Below are 18365 nucleotides of genomic sequence, written 5' to 3' on the forward strand. Positions count from 1 at the left end.
ACCAGCCTGACAGAGCAACATTGTAATTTTCACAGTATACACTGACTATATAAAGATAAACATACTATTTAAAAAAAAAAATGTAACCCTATATTTTGAAAAAACAGCAACAGCCTGTTGCCTTACACTAGCTGACTAGCTAGGCTACGAACATGTTCAGGTAATTTGTTTTCAATTTGCAAGGTTATGCTACATGTTTTATCCTCCTGAAAGTTGACATGTGGGTTTCATGTCTCATAGCAACAATACAACGGCACAATATATTAGTAATTAAATGTAGAGGCTTTGAAATTACCGTGTTCCACTTGAAATCTATTAAGTGTATTTAATAACAACAAAGCAGTAAGTTTGTATGGTCTTCTCTGCGACTTTCTGCCTAATCCTAACATGATGTTCTATGCAAGGGCCCCAAATAAACATCCTTTTATCTTTCTGCCTCCCTCCCATGTCGCATCTACACACAGTTTCCGCACACCAAGCTACCAGTCGACACTCATGATTAATGATCTCAGCATGTGGTTTATGTGTGTGTGTGTGTGTATGTGCAAGTGGGTCCATGTTTATCTGCTGGTGGAGAAGCACATAAAAATAGAAGCAACATAAAAGGAAAAATAGATTGACTTTGGAGTCTTTGTCCGTGGTTTACCTCCATAAAACAACAGTTAACTTGCAACATCAAACAATGAATTTCACTGCTAGGTTTATGAGCAACCCAAATTAAATCATACCCAAACATGGTCTAATAAAGAGCAAATAACTTGGTACTAATAACGGGATAAGAAACATCATTGTTTCTTACTTTGTACTTTGACAAAGAGATCTTAAACACACTAACACAGTCACCCTGAATGTCTTGTCAGGGTTTTCCTATAGGGAAACACTTTAGTTGCACTGTTCAGTTACTTGCAAAATAATTAAAAATCAATGAAAAAACTGTGATAAAATCCTGATCGTGATTTTACTGTAAAGAAATCATATGATATTTTTGCCATATTGCCCACCCCTAGTTCTTCCCCTCTCATTCAGCTCTTTCTGTAATGCTACTCCATATACAGAATGACCCATTTAATAATATGAATTATATTATTGAGTAATGATCATCCATGCTTTAATGTGCAATGCTCATAATGCTGAAGATCATCCCCATCCGTCAAACAAACGGAGAGACCAGAACCCAAGACGGGCCAGTTTGTACCAGCTGTCCGGCGTTGATTGGTTTTGGCTCAACTACGTGGCTGTTGGTTCACAAACCTTCTAATTTTATAGCTAAACAGCACGCTAAAATATATTTCTGAAAACATTAGAGGAAATGAATAGGCAATGCGGTAACAGAATCTTGATTCATATTTGATCAGCCCTGCCTAGTTTGACAGTTTGATCAGTTTTGTGAACCTGGTTCATTGTGATGGATGGACCTCATTTGGATAATGTTGAGGTTGATTTGTATGTATGCAAATTCAGATACAGTGAATGGTCTGTCAAACCGCGCGGGCGAACCTCCTCCATATGTCGACTTCACATCTGTCAAATTAATTTGTGGATCTCCACCATACTGTGCTACACTCAAAACAGAATGTTACTGAATGTGATTGACCGCCATCATGTTGATAGAATACTGCAAAATGAATTACAATGATATATAGAATAACACTAGCTTGCTGGAGTCTGGCTGGATAAGCTCATGTTATCCACTCGAAGCAGTATTCTGGTAGCCAGCTAGCAATTCATCCGTATTAGCAATCTAATATTAGCCTGCTAAAACCCCAATGTATTTCACATGTCAGTGTTTCCACTAGGATTTTTATCAACACCGGGGAAAAGGGGTTTGTTTTACCACCACAACACAGAGTCCATGCATGCTGTCCCTCCAATACGCACATTCTGCAGCGACCAGCAAAAACCTCTGGGCCTCCGCAGCAAAACTTAGCCATAATGGAAACATAGCATGTGTGGACTGGAGCTGAAGAGAGGCATGGGTCATGTCCTTTACGTAGAAGTCAGTCCACAGGCTGTTATAGGCAACCGAGAAAGTTGTTACACACAGAACCTTTAATCTATAATGATACATCAGAATTTATAAATTGAGTATATTTCATAAAATTCGGAATCTCCAAAGCCACTAGTAATTTAAGCAGTCAAATAAATGTAGTTAAGTAAAAAGTACAGTATCCACATCCGATAAGTAGTGGATTAGATTTATAAAGTAGCAATACTCAAGTAAAGTGAAATTTTTTATCAATTGTACAAAATCCTTAGAAAAGAACCAGATTAATTGTTAGGTATAGTGGATTAAAGCTCGTTGAACTGAAAAGTGAAGTGTGTTAATGCTGAAATGACTCCTATTGCTGTTATTTATACCTGTGGTTAAAATTGTCTTGTATATGGGAATGAAGCTCTGGTACTCGAGAGAAGCACTGCCTGCAAACTGCTACTGTAAAATAATTTCTGCTTTGTTTTGTGGCTTAGGCCTTATCTATACTAATGCAGATAGATTTTAAAACACTATTTTTATTCCTTTCTTAAAGTTTGCTTTCCAGATTAAAATACAAAAGACTGAAATGCTTCAATTTTGAGCAAGCAGATCTACACCATATCTGAAACGAATCTTTCTGCTGTTTTCAAAGTTTTGTTAGTTACAGAGACATTAGGCTGGAGGACTACGTGAGACTTAAACCACAAGGACAAAAATAACTAAACGTGCATTTTAAAATCTGACTGCCTTTGGGTGGGCCTTAGTGTGATAAAACATAATCTTTTGAAGTGATGGTTTCAGGTGAATGCAGGATTATTTTTTGTGGGTTTAGCGCAAGAGGGCAAAGTGTATTAAAAACTTTTTTGTGCAATGTTTTACTCATTTTCAAATCACTCATTTTGATGAAATAACACACAGCGTTAATGCGCTGACAGTGCAGATGGATGACTCTGAGATGTCACAGGAATTGAGATGTACTACATGGTGTCACATTCACCATCTGCCCCTGTATGACGGAGCATCTGGGCCCCAAGTGGGACGCTTTCCGAACTTGTTACTGATGTCATTACTCCGGCAAGTGTTACAGAATCCCACCAGTTCCACTCCAAAGTTCCCAATGGATTTCAAAAGTGCAATCCCATTTTATTCTAGTTTTTACTTTTAGGAAAATACAAAGTCTGTGTTACAAAGGCACTACTGAAATGTTTGTGACAGAATACTTTTGCAACCCAACAAGAACATTCTGGCAAAGTGATGCGTGTTCACTACCAATGCCGCTAATCTCGGTGTGGCTGAGATCCACAATAGAAGAAGATTTATCAGAGGTTTTTTTTTAAACCACTCATATAGTATGTACCTGTTTTGATCTTTTTGTTTTGTCAAAGAATAAAAATCTTGGTTGACAATAAAAATCCAGCCTACAAACTGGGGCATTGTAGCAGGACATCCAGCAAGCAGATCCTTTATAAAGCTGCTGACGGCCTCACCTTCAGATGCCACAATCAGACTCTTTGGCTTAGTGAGATCTGACGCTGCTGTAAATAGGCAACAATGGAGCTATAGCCAGAAACAAACAGCATGACAGCAAAGCACACCCTGGCAAGGGCCGCTTCGTACCTCTGGATGACTTCTGCCGAATCCCGCTCCCTCACTCTCCTTTTTCTCTGCATAAATCCCCGGAAAGCCCTGCCGGGACGTGGCACAGTATTAAATGGATAAGGCAGCGAGAATGCTGGCGTAGCGAGGGGTAGGACAGCGCGGGTGGGGTGGGGGGGGGGGTCTTTAGCTGCAGGGTTTATTTGGCTGTGAAGGGGAGGCTGTTGTAGGTATGCAGCAACTAGCTTTGAGTATAAAGACCAGCAAGTTAAATCACATGACCAGCTCAAATCTCATTTTCTATTGACTACTGCAACTAATGTGCCAGTCTGCATGTAGTGTAATCCATCTTCCAGTAGAGATGTTGATCTCTGTGACCTTATGTGTCTTTTCAGTAGTTCCACTTGAGATAGAATTATTTTGTGGTTGCTTTTGAGGGGTTGTATGATTCTTGATACTTTCCCAGACTCAGTCATGGATACTTGTTGTTATTCCTTATGTGCAGTGTAAAGAAATGTTGAGATGAGATCGTAATTCTGCACCTGAAGTGTGGGCTCAAGTAGCAGCTCCACTTGAAATTGTGCACATTCTCCAATGCTGTGATTTTAATACTTCCTATTCACCGTGGTGTTCGTTTTTCAAGGATGTATTTTAAATGCTGTAGCTGTAATCTACCAGCAAGAGCTTCACAGCAAAGAAACCTGCTGGTCATTTCAATCATTGTTATACTTCTAAAAAGTTCTGGCTGGCAGAAAGTGACACCACTTCATGTGTCAAAGTACAAACATGGTGTGAAATGCATCACTGTCAATGTGTGATTATGTCTTCAACAGACTTAATTGTTGTTGTTAACCAGGAAAGATGTAACCTAACAGTCCTGTAAAGCTGATAAATATTTGTCCATAACAGAGACTGAGCTGGAGATATAGCAACTCCAACTATCCTAAATATAATTGACTGAGCAGTAGTGGAAAGTAGCTTGTAAAATTCCCCCATAAACAAAATGTTTGTTTAAAGGTTAAGGCTAGCATTATTTTCTATTTTTCTAACTGTCAACAAATCCCATAAAAAAGACCAAAACCAACAATGCATTTGTCCATCTCTCAATACTTGGCTTCCTTTCACTCAGACCAGTCGTGCAAATGGCCATGGTTCTGGAAAAACTCACAAATATATAGTTTCGGTTTAAAAAAACAAAACAGGATTCAGTAGTTTTCAGCTAACATTGCTCAAACAAATACACGCTGCATTTGCTAGGGACAATTTCTAATACACATTTAGTGGGATGAATATTTATAGCCTCACGATGGCATCTGGTGATGGTTTTTAATAGTTTTTAGCCATGATCGAATGGCTCTATGGCAACATTGGTCAATGAGTGTGTTGGTCAGTCTGTTGGTCTGTCCGACACTTTGAACCAGTTTGAAATATCTCACCAGCCATTGACTTTGGGACATTCATTCAAAGCCCCCGTAATTGCTTTTTTCATTTTGCACCATCATCAGATCAAAATGTATATTCGTCCAATACTTTGAGTTAAAACCACATACCTTAAAACTAATAAGAAACTAAAATAATGAACAAAGTCAACTTTAAACCTGCAGAAGATGAGAACGTAAGCATTGTCATTTTGCTGCCATCCTGAAATTAAGTGTAGCCTCGTGGAGTATTAAGACCAACATTAGAAAATATATTTAATCCATATATTTGTATTTGTCTTTCCAAGAATTTAAAGTGTGTGTCGTAATTCCATTGTTAAGTCTATCAGCTGAACAGGTAAGGCCATACAACACAGAAGTAAACCTGGAATCACGAAAATGTTTCTGTCAGCTAAAACTGGATGATAACATCAGCATCTTCTATCCCAGTGTAGGTCATTTTATATCTCAGTGACAATAATTACTGTATATTTCAACATTGCAATAGAAGTGATAGGGAAAATATGTACCATAGATAATTTTATATTGTTTTGACTATATATTGTCATATCGCCCAGCCCTAATTGCTGCCATTTTGGAGTCCAGTATCAACATCTTCTAACACATCCATGGTAAAGCCTCGTATAACTGCTAGCATGGCTGACAAAGAGGATTAAATGCTTTGGCTACATAGATGTTACCTTGTTTTGGTCTTTTCATGGGATTTATTGACAGTAGAAAACATGTAGAATATTTCCAGCTTTATGTTTTTTTTATTATTGTAAGCTCGCAGCCAGAGGTTAGCTTGGTCAACATACAAAGAAAGTGACAACGTTTAATAGCAGCTTGTGTTAGTTGGGTTTAGTTAGGCGAGATGTGGTTAGAGCAGGGATTGTTCCATATGAAATGTAAAGACTTGGCTTGGTATGAGCATCATACACTAGCTCGTTACAGTAGCTGGCCTATAAACTTAGGCATCCTTTGAAAGCCAACGAATTCCACGCTGGATATTCATCTACCTAGGTTTTACATGACTTAGTTATTGTATGGCTGATAATGGACTTCCTTATAAACTACAACAATATTTTCCTCAGAAGGCACTAGGGATCCCATGTTAGCACTATAAATACTTAACAAATCTCTCTAGAGCCAATTGCCAGTTCTAAAAAGTCAGCCAGCACAGATTTAGTGATAATTGGCTATGGCTGTGGAGAAGGATTAGAGCACTAACATGACTGCCACAAAAACCTGAAATGGCCAAACTCTTGTGTCCGCTGTGTCCTAATTGAGGGCTGGTGTGTGTGCCTAAATGCCAGGACTGCTGGGTGGATGTGAGCTGACAAGGTTTAGGTCAGCCAACTAACAGACAGACTTTTCTACTGACTGGAGCTTGGCAGACTTACTCAGCTGCAGTGGATTACACTGGCTTGATCCCTGCTGTTGCATGAAAGTCCTGTGACTCAATTTCCCCCCTTTTGGCTTTTTTTGTTTTTAATATTCATTAAAATAAATTATTTGTGCTGACTAGAGAATAACCCAAACCAGCACAATGGTTCTATCTTGTAATGGTCAGTTTGTTTTCAGCTGAAAGTAAATCACCCAACCCAAGGATGAAGGTTAAATGGTAAAAATCAAAGTTAAGGAACAGCAGTTAAGAACAAGAGGTAAGCAAGCTACAAAAAAAAGGAAGCAGGCAGGGAAGTATACTCACGATATTCTGTTTGTGTATCCCATGATTAATTAGCATGTAATAAGAGAAGAGAAGAAGAAAAAACAGTTTAGGCACAAGTGAGCAATGGGGAAAAACTTGGAGAGGCATAAGGAGACAGAGACAACATGTGTGTGTCATAGTGGCATAAAATAAATAAAACATAAACTGGCAGTGCACCATTAATTGCTACTGGTCTGAGCTTATTTAATGGACCAAACGAACATCTTTGAGTTCTGAACATGATCTAACAAACATCTACTAAAAGATAAAAGGTGAGTGACAACAAGAAAGTGCAAATGATGCATTTAAAAAAAAAATGTTTTAAATAAGACACTGATACTGGAGAAACAGATTGCTGGAAGCTGCTGGATATTCTACGTTTTGATATGAAGTGATTATGACAGCTGACATATGTTTTACAGCTGCAGGTGATTTTGCGGATTTTACAGAAACTTAAGTCGCTATCATGTTCACAACACAAGCACTTTATACAGACACTCGTCCTCACTCACTCAAACAACAAAACCCTTTTTTTTCCAACTTTAAAGAAACACACTGTTGGTTTTGCCGGTTTTAGCCCATAAACTTCAAGCTGCAAATATGTTACATTAGTACCAAGTATATTTAGCCATGCTAGCAGCATGTCTTGGGGGACGGAAATGCTGGTCTGTTGATGGCCTTTTCAACTTTTGGATGGATGAATTCTAATAACTTTGGTGATCCTGTGATCATCAAAAGTCCAAAGCCTACCCTTTTTTACACTTAATTTATTATTGCTTGAAGTCTGAATGTGAGGGCCTGTGAATGCAGATGGGTTTTGATTGGATGTCAGTGTTTCTATCGTTCATCAAACTCCTCTGAAAGTGATCCCAACGGTATCGTTTCCCACTGTTGTTGTCATTAGAGTTGTGTCGTGGACTCTCTAACTATATATTTAAAGTTATCTTCATAGTTATAGTTCCATGTGCGGATGGCCCTTAAATTGTTGTCCTTAAGATTTTCATCTAGTAAATTGTTTGTAAAGTTACTATATACCAAAGAGTGAGTTAAAACAATGGTGATTAATCATATGACCCACTGATGAAAGCGATTGTATTTGCCGCTTTGCCAAGAAATCCAATCCGAGTGAAATAAAATGCGTCACACAGCTAGTGACGCTTTTTACGTTGTTCCTCTTCTCTCTCTTCGAACCTCCTATCAGTGAGGAGCATGTGAGAGCTGCCAATCTACTGACATCACACAGTCGACACTGTTTGGCTTCAAAAGAACTGCCTGCAAGAACATCTTACGGCCAAAGTGGCTGCTAAAAACTACATATCTCAATTCTTACGGACTAAAACTTTCAGTCAACAACTTATTAGCTTTATTTTCGTCATTAAATCAACAATGTTGTTGAAATTTCACCTAAAAGATCAACAGTCAAACATAATGTGGACGTGATAATGAGATTGTGGTCACGTTTTGCTGGTCACCAACCAGCTACCAAATCTCAAATGGTCCTCAAGGTGAGCTTTCAAAATGAACCCTGCTCACAACTGGTTTACCATGTATCAGTTATTCAACTTTAACACACATGGAAAAATAAATGATGAATTGTCCTCCTCGGGCAAGCTTTAAAGGTCTGCAAGCTGTTTTTATAGCTAGCTGAAATAAAAATCAATGGCAGCCTGGAAGGTATGAAATCAATCTAAAAATCTATAGCAAGCTATGGAAAATGGTTACGCTAATGTAAAGTATGCAACTTGTAGTTAATGGCCTAAAACCTGCAAAAACACCAGTATGACCCAATGAGTCACACACCAACCTGACCTTTCATACACCATAAATGTGGCTACGTACGCATTTTGTGGGTTTGTGTACATGCAAGATGTATGTGTGCTCGAAGGTTTGACACTCACGCCTGCATGGTTGTTGTGGCAGTTTGAAAGCTGAACATATTTTCCTTGGGGAACCAGTTAGTGTCCTCTGCAATTAGAGAGAAAAATTATGATTTCAGGGTTAAATGAAAAAAAAACTGAAAAATCTATGTGTCACAGAGGCAAACGTTGTAAGACATCTCTTAGAAATATGGAGGCACAAAACCAGCGACAGCACCAGCACTTCACAGTCCACCACTCCACAAATGGAGAGAGGGAGACACACAGAAGGAGACAGCAGAGGGTAGAGACGGGGAGACGAAGAGTCGGAAATACAGACCACCACGTCACATCCAACAACAAACCCTCAATCCCCACCAAGGCTGAGAAGAAATAGATTTGAATTGCAGTACTAGCTCACTTTAAAGGGAAGTTTCACTTGAATTAATCTCGACTTAAGTCTAAGCTCTGTGTGACTTTATTAGACTGAAGTTTCTTAGTTATTATTTACTAAATGCTCACTAAGGAATATGATTTGTTGTGTCACTGGAGTGATAACTTAAACTTCTAAAATTATCACTTGTAAACTAATATAATTAAACTGTCACAAACACTAGACTAATTGGGAAGAAGTTTAAAAGGATCCTTAAGTTGTAACTACAAAATGCACTCAGGCAAGTGATTGAAATTAGACAAATGCTATTTCATCTCTGGTCCAATACCAAACACCATCCACAGGGTTTTATGAACAAACCTCGCCCCCCTCCCGCCCTCGTTTGGACTTCAGCGCCTCTCCTTTCCTCTGTGTCCTCCGCCCTCTCACCTCTCTCCAGCCCAGTCACCCGGTCCACACTCCACATCCGCTCTAGGCGTCGGTGCTGCTTGCCTGCCTCTCTGGACGCGCTCTCCAGGTCCAGGGACCCCTGGCTCCGCGAGGGGGCTCCGCTGCATGACTCACAGGCCAGACCGCTGCACTCGGCTTCCCCTTTTCCACCCTCGCCCCAGCTACGGATGTTGTGGGCGCTGACGGAAGTCTGCAGCGGGGGTTGAGATAGGTGATGATGGTGGCCATGATGGTGTACTCCGTGATGGGAGTGGGATCCAGCGACTGCTAAAGACTGCTGCTGGTTGCTACTGCTGCTTCCACTTGCCCCGCTGCCTCCTCCACTACTGGAGGATGCATTGGTACCCGAGACGCTGTGATGGTGGTTCCCGTGGTGAGTGTCGTGATGGTTTCTGTGATGGTGGCTGGTGCCACGGCCTCTGCTGGCATGGTGGTACTGGGTTGGAGACGATGAGGCGGAGGAAGGGGAAGTGGAGGGCTGGATCAAGCCACCTCTGGATCCCACCCCGCCACTCCCCGATTTTTCCTTCAGGACGTCCAGTTCTAGGCTCTCCTTGCTGCCCCGGCCGCTGCTCATCAGCATACCGCGCTGGGTGGTGATGGTGTACACGCGGGCAGGCTGCAATGTACACTCTACGGACTTCTGCTGGTCTTCCTCAGCAGAAAAGCTGCGTTCAAGGGATAGCCTCGATGCTTTGGTAGAGACGGTGATGGAAGGGGGAGGTGGCTGGAGTAAGCCCAGCGGGGGCTTCACCAGGCTGGGCTCGTGGTTGTCCTCACAGCCTTTGGTGGTGTTGGAGCAGGGGTGGAGATGGTTGTTATTGTTGTTTGGGCCAATCGTTCCACTCGGTGACTCCGGGTCGGGACCCACCAAGGTTTCACACAGAAGATGAGCTAGAATATAAAAATATGAGTGTTAAAGAATGAGAAGTACACCAAAGTGATAAAAAGAAAGGAGAAGAGATAGAGACGAGAAGCTGAGGATGACACAGGAAAACATCGTCTTTCTTCGGTTATCAGCTATTTTATTGATAAACTAAAGATCGCAGCCTAGCATTTTAACAGAGGATGAGGTGCAGCGGGGGGGGGGGAGGATCAGAGACCACAAAGGAAGAGGCAGAGCAGAACAGAGAGGGATGGACAAATGGCAGGATGGCTGAGGCGCTAACCTGATCCGTTTCGGTTTTCAGGGTGTGTGTGGGACAGGTACTCTCCAAATGCTCGTGCTGCTCTGTGGGGACACACACACACATGACACACATAAAGACATTATTTCATGGGTGGAGAGGTGAGCTGAAAAGAGATGAAATGGAAGGGTAGAGAGGAGAGAAGGGCAAGGTATTTGTAAATTATAAATCTAATTGTCTTCTTCGTAAGCTTGTGCCACCCACACATTAAAGATGCAGCTGTTTTATCTCCGCACTTCAGGCTGCCTCAGACTGAAAGAGAGACAGAGTATGACACAGCCGGAGGAGATGGAGTGAAGGGCTATTTGACTTCATTTCTCAGTATGACCTCAGTTTGCGTCGGCGGATGTAATTGAAGCTGGTAGACCATAAGTGTGTTTGTTTCCTCCTTTCAAACTCACATAATGTAAGTGTGCATGTATATACTGTAATTTTCATGTCAAGAGAAATACTTAACCCTGGCAACAACTGGGGATAGCTTGGACATGTGCTGAAAATAGATGCGGTGAGCTCAATCACCATATTACTGCATAGTGCTCCTTTTTTCTTTCTTTCTTACTCACACACACTGACACACACACACACACACACGCACACACACACACACACACACACACACACACACACACACACACACACACACACACACACACACACAAAGAATTAGACAGAGAAGCTACAGACATCCATTCAGCCACATGAAGCTCAAACTCAATATCATAGAGGGCTTCAGCTTTTAATAAAACAGCCTGAAGGTCTCACAGTCGAATGACACTGACCTCCTGATGTTCCTCTAGTCAGTGTGTGACAGGAGAGGAAAATGAGCAAAGATAGTTGGAGCAAAAGAAAGACGAATTACTCTGAAGACGTGCTTTCAATGTCAATCTGGAACTGAGAGGAAATGAACCGCAGCAATAACTATAAGGAATAATGATTCATGACAGTAATTAAGAATGAGTGGTGATAGAAGAGGAAAGGAGAAAATGTGACAAATTCTAATACTGTATGCTATTTATATAGGGTACTCCTATTGCAAGGATCATGAGGAGATTGCCATTTCTCCAATGGACTGTAACTGGTTTGAGGTACAAACAGATTATCCTCACCAAAAAAAACTCCTGTATAGTTTGATTATGCAAGCAGTTTATTACGATCCATATTAACTTTTGTTGTTTGGTGGCGACCTCCTGTGTCCACAGTAATTATGGCAGGAGCAACATAGTTAGTACATAACTACGGACCAAACTACGTCCTTGCATCTGTAACAAACGTCCTCATCTTAACCTAAACTATGATCTTTTCCGAAACCTAACCAAGTAGTTTGTTGCCTATGAACTTAGTAGTTCTGTTTCATAACATGAACAACGTGTTTAAAACTGTGACTGTTTCACAACGTTAAATCAGGCTCACAGGATGTCCAGTTCTGGGATTAAGCCCGACATAGAGATGCGGCAGGCGTTCCTTTCCGCTGTCACCGCTTTCTATTTTGCAAGGGCACCATTTCTGCATGTAGGGCTTCACACCGCCTAAGATGATTATGATTGGTTTAAAATACTTTTAAATAATAAATGCTTTTATCTTTTATTTAACACTTGTTATAGTTTAAATTACCCAACATCATGTGAAGAAGTAAGATCTAGTGCCTCCAAGAGCACTTAAAGCAACACAAAGCATATTAAGATATCATCAAACACACTTGCTAGCTCCATTATAGCATTATTCAGAATCAATGAGTACTTTTATTTATATATTCAGAGTGTGCGTCTTCTGTACATTCTAGAACTTTGTTTTAATAATTGTATGGTTAATTTTACAGGAATGCTTTGAGTTTTATGGGACTAGTCACAGTATGCAAACAGACATTTAACGCTGTTGTTTGAATTAGTTCATCAATTATGATCTATATGGTAAAAGAAGACTAATGGATCAACTGTGAGTCTGCACATTTTCTCTCTGAAAACGGTTTACATCCTTCAGTATATGCAGGAAAGTTACCCTTTTCCCTGATAAAGCTAAGGTGACTGTGCAGAATACGGGGGATTCTAAGGGTGAACGCTTCCTCCCTGGCAGCTCTGTCAATTATTAAAGCCTGTCCAACTCAGCAGGCACACACACACACACGTACACACACACACACACACACGCACACACACACACACACACACACACACACACACACACACACACACACACACACACACACACACACACACACACACACACACACACATACACACACACACACACACAGTAAAAGCAGTAGTGCAGTGAATACAAGCAAACATTTCTCTGATGCACCATCTTCTTGTAGCTGTAGCTTGTTTTAGGAAAATCCACCAATGGTTGAAGCTAGTGTGGAACCCAGATGCACAGACAAATAGAAGCTTCACGTTGCTGTAACTTTGCTGTGGGCCAGTTAGTCTTTGGTGATGTGATTAAACACACATTTATTTAAGCAAGTGCACTATGTAAGCACAATATAAAGGGAAATAAAGGTTTTAAAATGGATTTGGCCTCAAGTCTAGGAAATAATGCAGGTACCACTTTAAAAAAAGTTACAAACCTTGAGATTTGTGTGTGTGTGTCAGTCAAGCCCTTTTTTCACTGAACAAAAAACCCACTAACATCTGTATGTCTATAGTTGGAGAGGGTACAATGGGTATTCACTCCAGAAACAAATGACTCCGCAGTAGACCTTGGTATTTATTGGCTATAGTGTATATATAGTGATGGAAAAATGACACCCGGGTGACCACGCTAAATTTCACCCCTTTTTTCAACATGTGTCGCCTCCATCGGTAACATCTGCAACTCTTTGTCATCTCAGCCACAGATTTCATCTGTCTCCGCCCAAGCAGCTCTCAGATATGGTTCCAAATTAGTCGCCACCATGTTGAAGAGATAAGTAACAGATATAGAAAACAAGTAACCACTGTAACATTTTCAATGGCCTCTATTGCTGCTCCCTACTGTTTACTAATCCGGTTTTCCGGTGTGTTTGTGATATTATGTGACACATTAGAAAAAAACTAGAAGGCATACTCGTCTACTAGCAAAGGAAAAGGAGTCTATCTTCTATTTTTAGCGGGTTATCTCGCTAAAAATAACCCTGCATATTTGCGCTAATTGTGGTGGGAAAAGGGTATCAGTCTGTGTATAATATATTCAAGGGCAATAGAGAGGAAAGGATAGAAAAAGATAGAATGTTTATTTTTGTATGCATGTGTCTGCATGCATTTATGTAAGAAGTCCTGTTATGGACAGTTGTGATATATGTAGTCTACGCACTAATCTGCAGGTGATCCCCTGAAGCTGAGACATTTTCATTTTGCCCTCCTGTTTAATTATTCAACAGGCTGGGCACTCTGATTAGAATCAGCAAACAATGGTGCAAGGGACTGGCATCATCCATTATACATGAGAGGAAACTGAGTCGGAAACGGATGGAGCAAAACGACTCTCAATCCGTTAAACAAACCCTCTCTCTCTGTTGTCTCATATCGCTATTTTGCACCCACACCATATATACTATATGTGAGTGAAACACATCAGGGACACAGGTGCATGAGGCAGCAGGTGAGAGATATCCTGGAGAAGTTAGATATGGAGAATAAGAGGGAAAGCCTGACAGGCAGATATAGAATTCGTCCCGCATGCTCTGAGACATGTGACATGCGTTTGGGGAGAGAAACGGGTTGGGGAGGGCAGTTTCTGAGGAGACGGGATTAAAGCAGGGAGGAAGAGGAGTGTACAGAGGAAATCGGGCATATTAAAAATGAAAGGCGAGTAAACTTGTGGAAACAAAGAGAGCCCGGTCAAGGCAATGAGGAAGAGAGGAACAGGCTTGTCCTCCTCAGGATGACTGCAACTTTGAAAATCAACTCAGGCCTAAAATCATGTGTGGCATTTAAACCCTTACGGGGCTTCTACAGCATGATATATATGCTATAAAACATGTGTCAAACAGGAATGACAAGGATGGCACTGGTTTAAGCTCGGTGTCCTGGATTCAGATCAGTTCAGATTAGATATTGTGACAGTGATGGGGAAGGCTGGCTGTGTGACAGGGACATCTTTAACCTTAAAGGCAAATTACAATTATATTTTATTTATGCCCCCCTCCTACAAATACACTGGTTTTACAACACTGCAAACCATAAATTGTCCATGTACTGTATGTATACAGTATGAGCTTTAACTTGCTTATAATTGTAACTGTTCCACGGTGGCATGTTCATGAGCTTCATGGAAATGGTAGTTTGCAACCAAAGAGTGAATTTCAAACACCCATACTCATGCCTTTCTACAGCCTTATATGTTTTATTTCATAGTCTGTGAAATTGAAAGTGCTACCTTTTACTAACCTGGGAATCAGATGAATCTGCAAGTTAATTTTCTATTTGCTCTGGCAGACACTATACGGCTGGTCCCCCTCCTGTTCAGACAGATTCCCAGCTGGCCAGTCCCTGGTCTGGCCAATCGCAAAGTTCATCGCTTGCAAAAAAGAGGAGCGCCATTGAGGCATTTTTGAAAACAACCAAGATGGCTGCACCTGATGTGGAACTTTGTGTTGCAAAGTACTATTTTCACATTCTGATGGCAAAAATGGCAACACTTGATGATGTGTTGATGATGATGCAACACCGTTGTAGGTCTATCCAGTTGCATCCAGAGGCATTTGAAAACATCCCTTTAAATCTGAAATTAACTATATAGTTCCAAACTTACTTGCATTTGCCAATTTGGTCAGGCAATGTCAGTCTAAGAGTTATTGATACGATGTGATGCAAGATATTCACATTATCTATTGCCTTGTTGTTTGTGAGTGAAGGTTGAAAGAAGGAATGAAGGTTGGATATTCTGACATCATTGGTCAGTGCAATGCTTTTAAGCTGCCAACCCAGCTGTCACTGCGTCTTTGGCTTCAACACAACAACCAGGGGTTCTAGAAATCATTTCTGCTCTGAACTACCTAAAGTATCCATATTGAATGACAAAATACCTTGTTTGTTATTCTAACCTTCTCACAATGACACATATAAACATTTGTCATCTGCCATGTGACAGTAACACTATGGTTGAGGTTTCGTCAGGTTTAGACACAAAACATCGTGGATAGGGAAAGATCATGGTTTAGGTTAAAATAGGTACTTCAGATTGGAAAAGCATCTTGGTTTGGGTTCACAGGTTAGGGGAACTTCATAATTATAGTTACAATAATATGGAAAGGTCAGTCAGCAGTGGTGGTTGTGGTTGATAGAAACCATTGTGAACAACAAATAAAACAAACAGTGCTCCGTCATGTTAGAGTTACATTTTGTTGACCCACACGTCCACACCGACCCCCTACGTTTGCAGACTTGGACTTGCTCTCGCACTTGGACTTGCTCTCGCACTTGGACTTGCTCTCGCACTTGGACTTGCTCTCGTCAATATTACTTCGGCCACTAGTAGGCTTTTTACTTAATATACGTTGTTTTTGGGGATTTACTGAAACTAGTGCTGCTTTGGTCTTTCTTGTGAGGAAAGTCTACAATGTCATGTAACAAGGATGCTGTGATCCAATGTTGTGGGCAGAACTTCTTTTCAGGGGTAACTCTAAACTACTGTGGGTGCAACGTGCAACCTGAGGCTCCTGCTGAGTCACCAATTGAAAGTGAACACGAGCCTATTTTGCCTCTTGTACAGTTGGGTACTGTAGTGTGCTTAGCATTTCCCAAGCCGACTGAGTCAGACACAATTACACATACTCCACTCCTCCTTAAACACTTTCTGCCACAAACTCCGCTAAACACTTTACAGCTGCATAAAAGGACCCTCAACAACGGGAGATACACCTGAGCACTTCATCTCTCTTAGTGGATCTAGATAGAACGATGCATAACTTGGTACTTCACAGATTGGAACATTACAAAACTTCCATTAATCAAACATTTTCCAGGTTGGGTTAGCTCATACAGGTGTAAAATGCCTACCCACATTTGGATATGACCCAGGCAAGCAAACTATTGTTTTCTACAACCCTTGGTCATACGCACATGGTTACCTGCCCGAGAACCTATCCTGACCTTAACCATTTGTGGTCAGTGCCTTTCCTCAACTGTGTTTGCAAGATTTTCACAAATTTTGGGTCACGATCTAGACATGACCACACGACAAATTGAATAAAATGTAACTTCTGGATTTTAGGTAACTTCAATGCAATCAAATGTAAAATATAACCCAGTTTCAATAAGATAATTCGATGGGTAGATCTTTTGGAACAGGGAAAAATATATGAACCTTTTTGTATGATAAATAGTTAAGAATGCATTGCTCTTTGCACTGTTGTCACACAATGAACCATCATTAAATTAAAGCTGTTATTTTGACCAGTAAATGATCTCCATGGCTACAAAATGGACCCTGGAGACTCACAGGTTACTCTGAGATTAAATGTACATACAGTGTACAGGCATGTATTGAAAGGCATGTATTACAGGCTACTGCTGCTACGTACACTATTTCATTCCATTATTGACCCATATCCAATCATCTCTTACCCTTTCCCTGTGGATTCTGAAGCTGTTTAACACTGTGACCATATATCTTTAGAGGACAAGTGGCTCGAGGCTGAAAACAGGCCATCACTCCCCTGGCCGTGTTCCCACTGGTCTGAATATCATCAGAGCTGATGTCTCCCTGGGCGTCTCTCCACTGTAAACAATGGGCTGCCAAGCAAAGAGATTCCTCACTCTTAATTCTCCTTAATCGAATCTTCCTCTCAGATGGTCTAATTGAATTGTGTTTCCTTCAAACACACACACCAAGGAAAATACACTACCATCACAGCATGCACAGCTGGGGTGATGGGAACCTGTTGAGAAGCTTGTTGCGAGTGCTGAGGGCCAAAGGGACTTGGGAATGTTAATTGCAAGTCTTGGAAGACTGATCCATGGGACATGTGGGAATGAAGCACCTGATCGGGGAGCTGATTAAAATGTCAGTACACTAGTGGCTCAACGTAAACCACATACAGCGCTGTGTGATGCAACTCATTCACACACACACACACACACACACACACACACACACACACACACAGACACACACACACACACACACACACACACACACACACACACACACACACACACACACACACACACACACACACACAAACTAACAAACAAACTAACACACTAACACACAGCCCAGTCGCCTACACATATTTAACATTATTTTTTCTAATTGATAAAAGGCCTTTTTGACCTTTTTTAGAATAAAAAGAAAAATGTTGAATATAAAATGCAAATATTGTGCATGGTACAGTTTGCTCTTAGTAATTGACAAAATACTCAAGGCTGACTTATTCGCTTGTTGCCATATTACAAGCTTAAGCTTGCTCAGTTGTCATTGCAAAGTAAAAAAAATGCTCAGAATACTGGAATGTTAGATAATTTACCTTTCAGTTTGGGTCGAGATTGTTTTGTCAAAGAATAATTAAAAAATATGTGCAACAGCAGACAGATACAGACAATCGCACAACACAGCTAGAGGCCTAATCATCCTTCAGACTGTAACAAATACAATCTCCCGCATTCAGCATATTTATGGACCCCTCCTTTGTCTGATTGAACAAAGGAGGGGGTGATAATATATATTTGTAAATACATGAGTAAAAAAACAAATAAGAGGCACAATGAAGCAATATTGTAGAAAATAAGGTCTCCCTTTATTGAGCTTGAGTTAGACTGCCCTGAAACTGAGACACAATATTTCATCTACATCTATCCTTCAAT

At 40.8% G+C, this 18365-nt stretch overlaps 1 protein-coding gene across 1 annotated transcript in view; it reads right to left on the bottom strand.

The window, feature by feature from the left end:
* The window catches only part of nsmfa (NMDA receptor synaptonuclear signaling and neuronal migration factor a), a gene marked incomplete at its 3' end in the record, with an annotated part of 43203 nt that overhangs the window by 19931 nt on the left and 4907 nt on the right, over nt 1–18365 (bottom strand). Inside the window, exons 2-5 of the mRNA XM_083930060.1 lie at nt 10567–10628; nt 9377–10291; nt 8596–8662; nt 3590–3658 (exon numbers count right to left, since the gene is read on the bottom strand). Coding sequence (XP_083786186.1) covers nt 3590–3658; nt 8596–8662; nt 9377–10291; nt 10567–10628 — 1113 coding nt within the window. The remainder of the gene's footprint in view (nt 1–3589; nt 3659–8595; nt 8663–9376; nt 10292–10566; nt 10629–18365) is intronic.

This window comes from Echiichthys vipera (genome assembly GCF_963691815.1).
Source record: "Echiichthys vipera genome assembly, chromosome: 16".
In the NCBI taxonomy this organism is placed as follows: Eukaryota; Metazoa; Chordata; class Actinopteri; order Perciformes; family Trachinidae; genus Echiichthys; species Echiichthys vipera.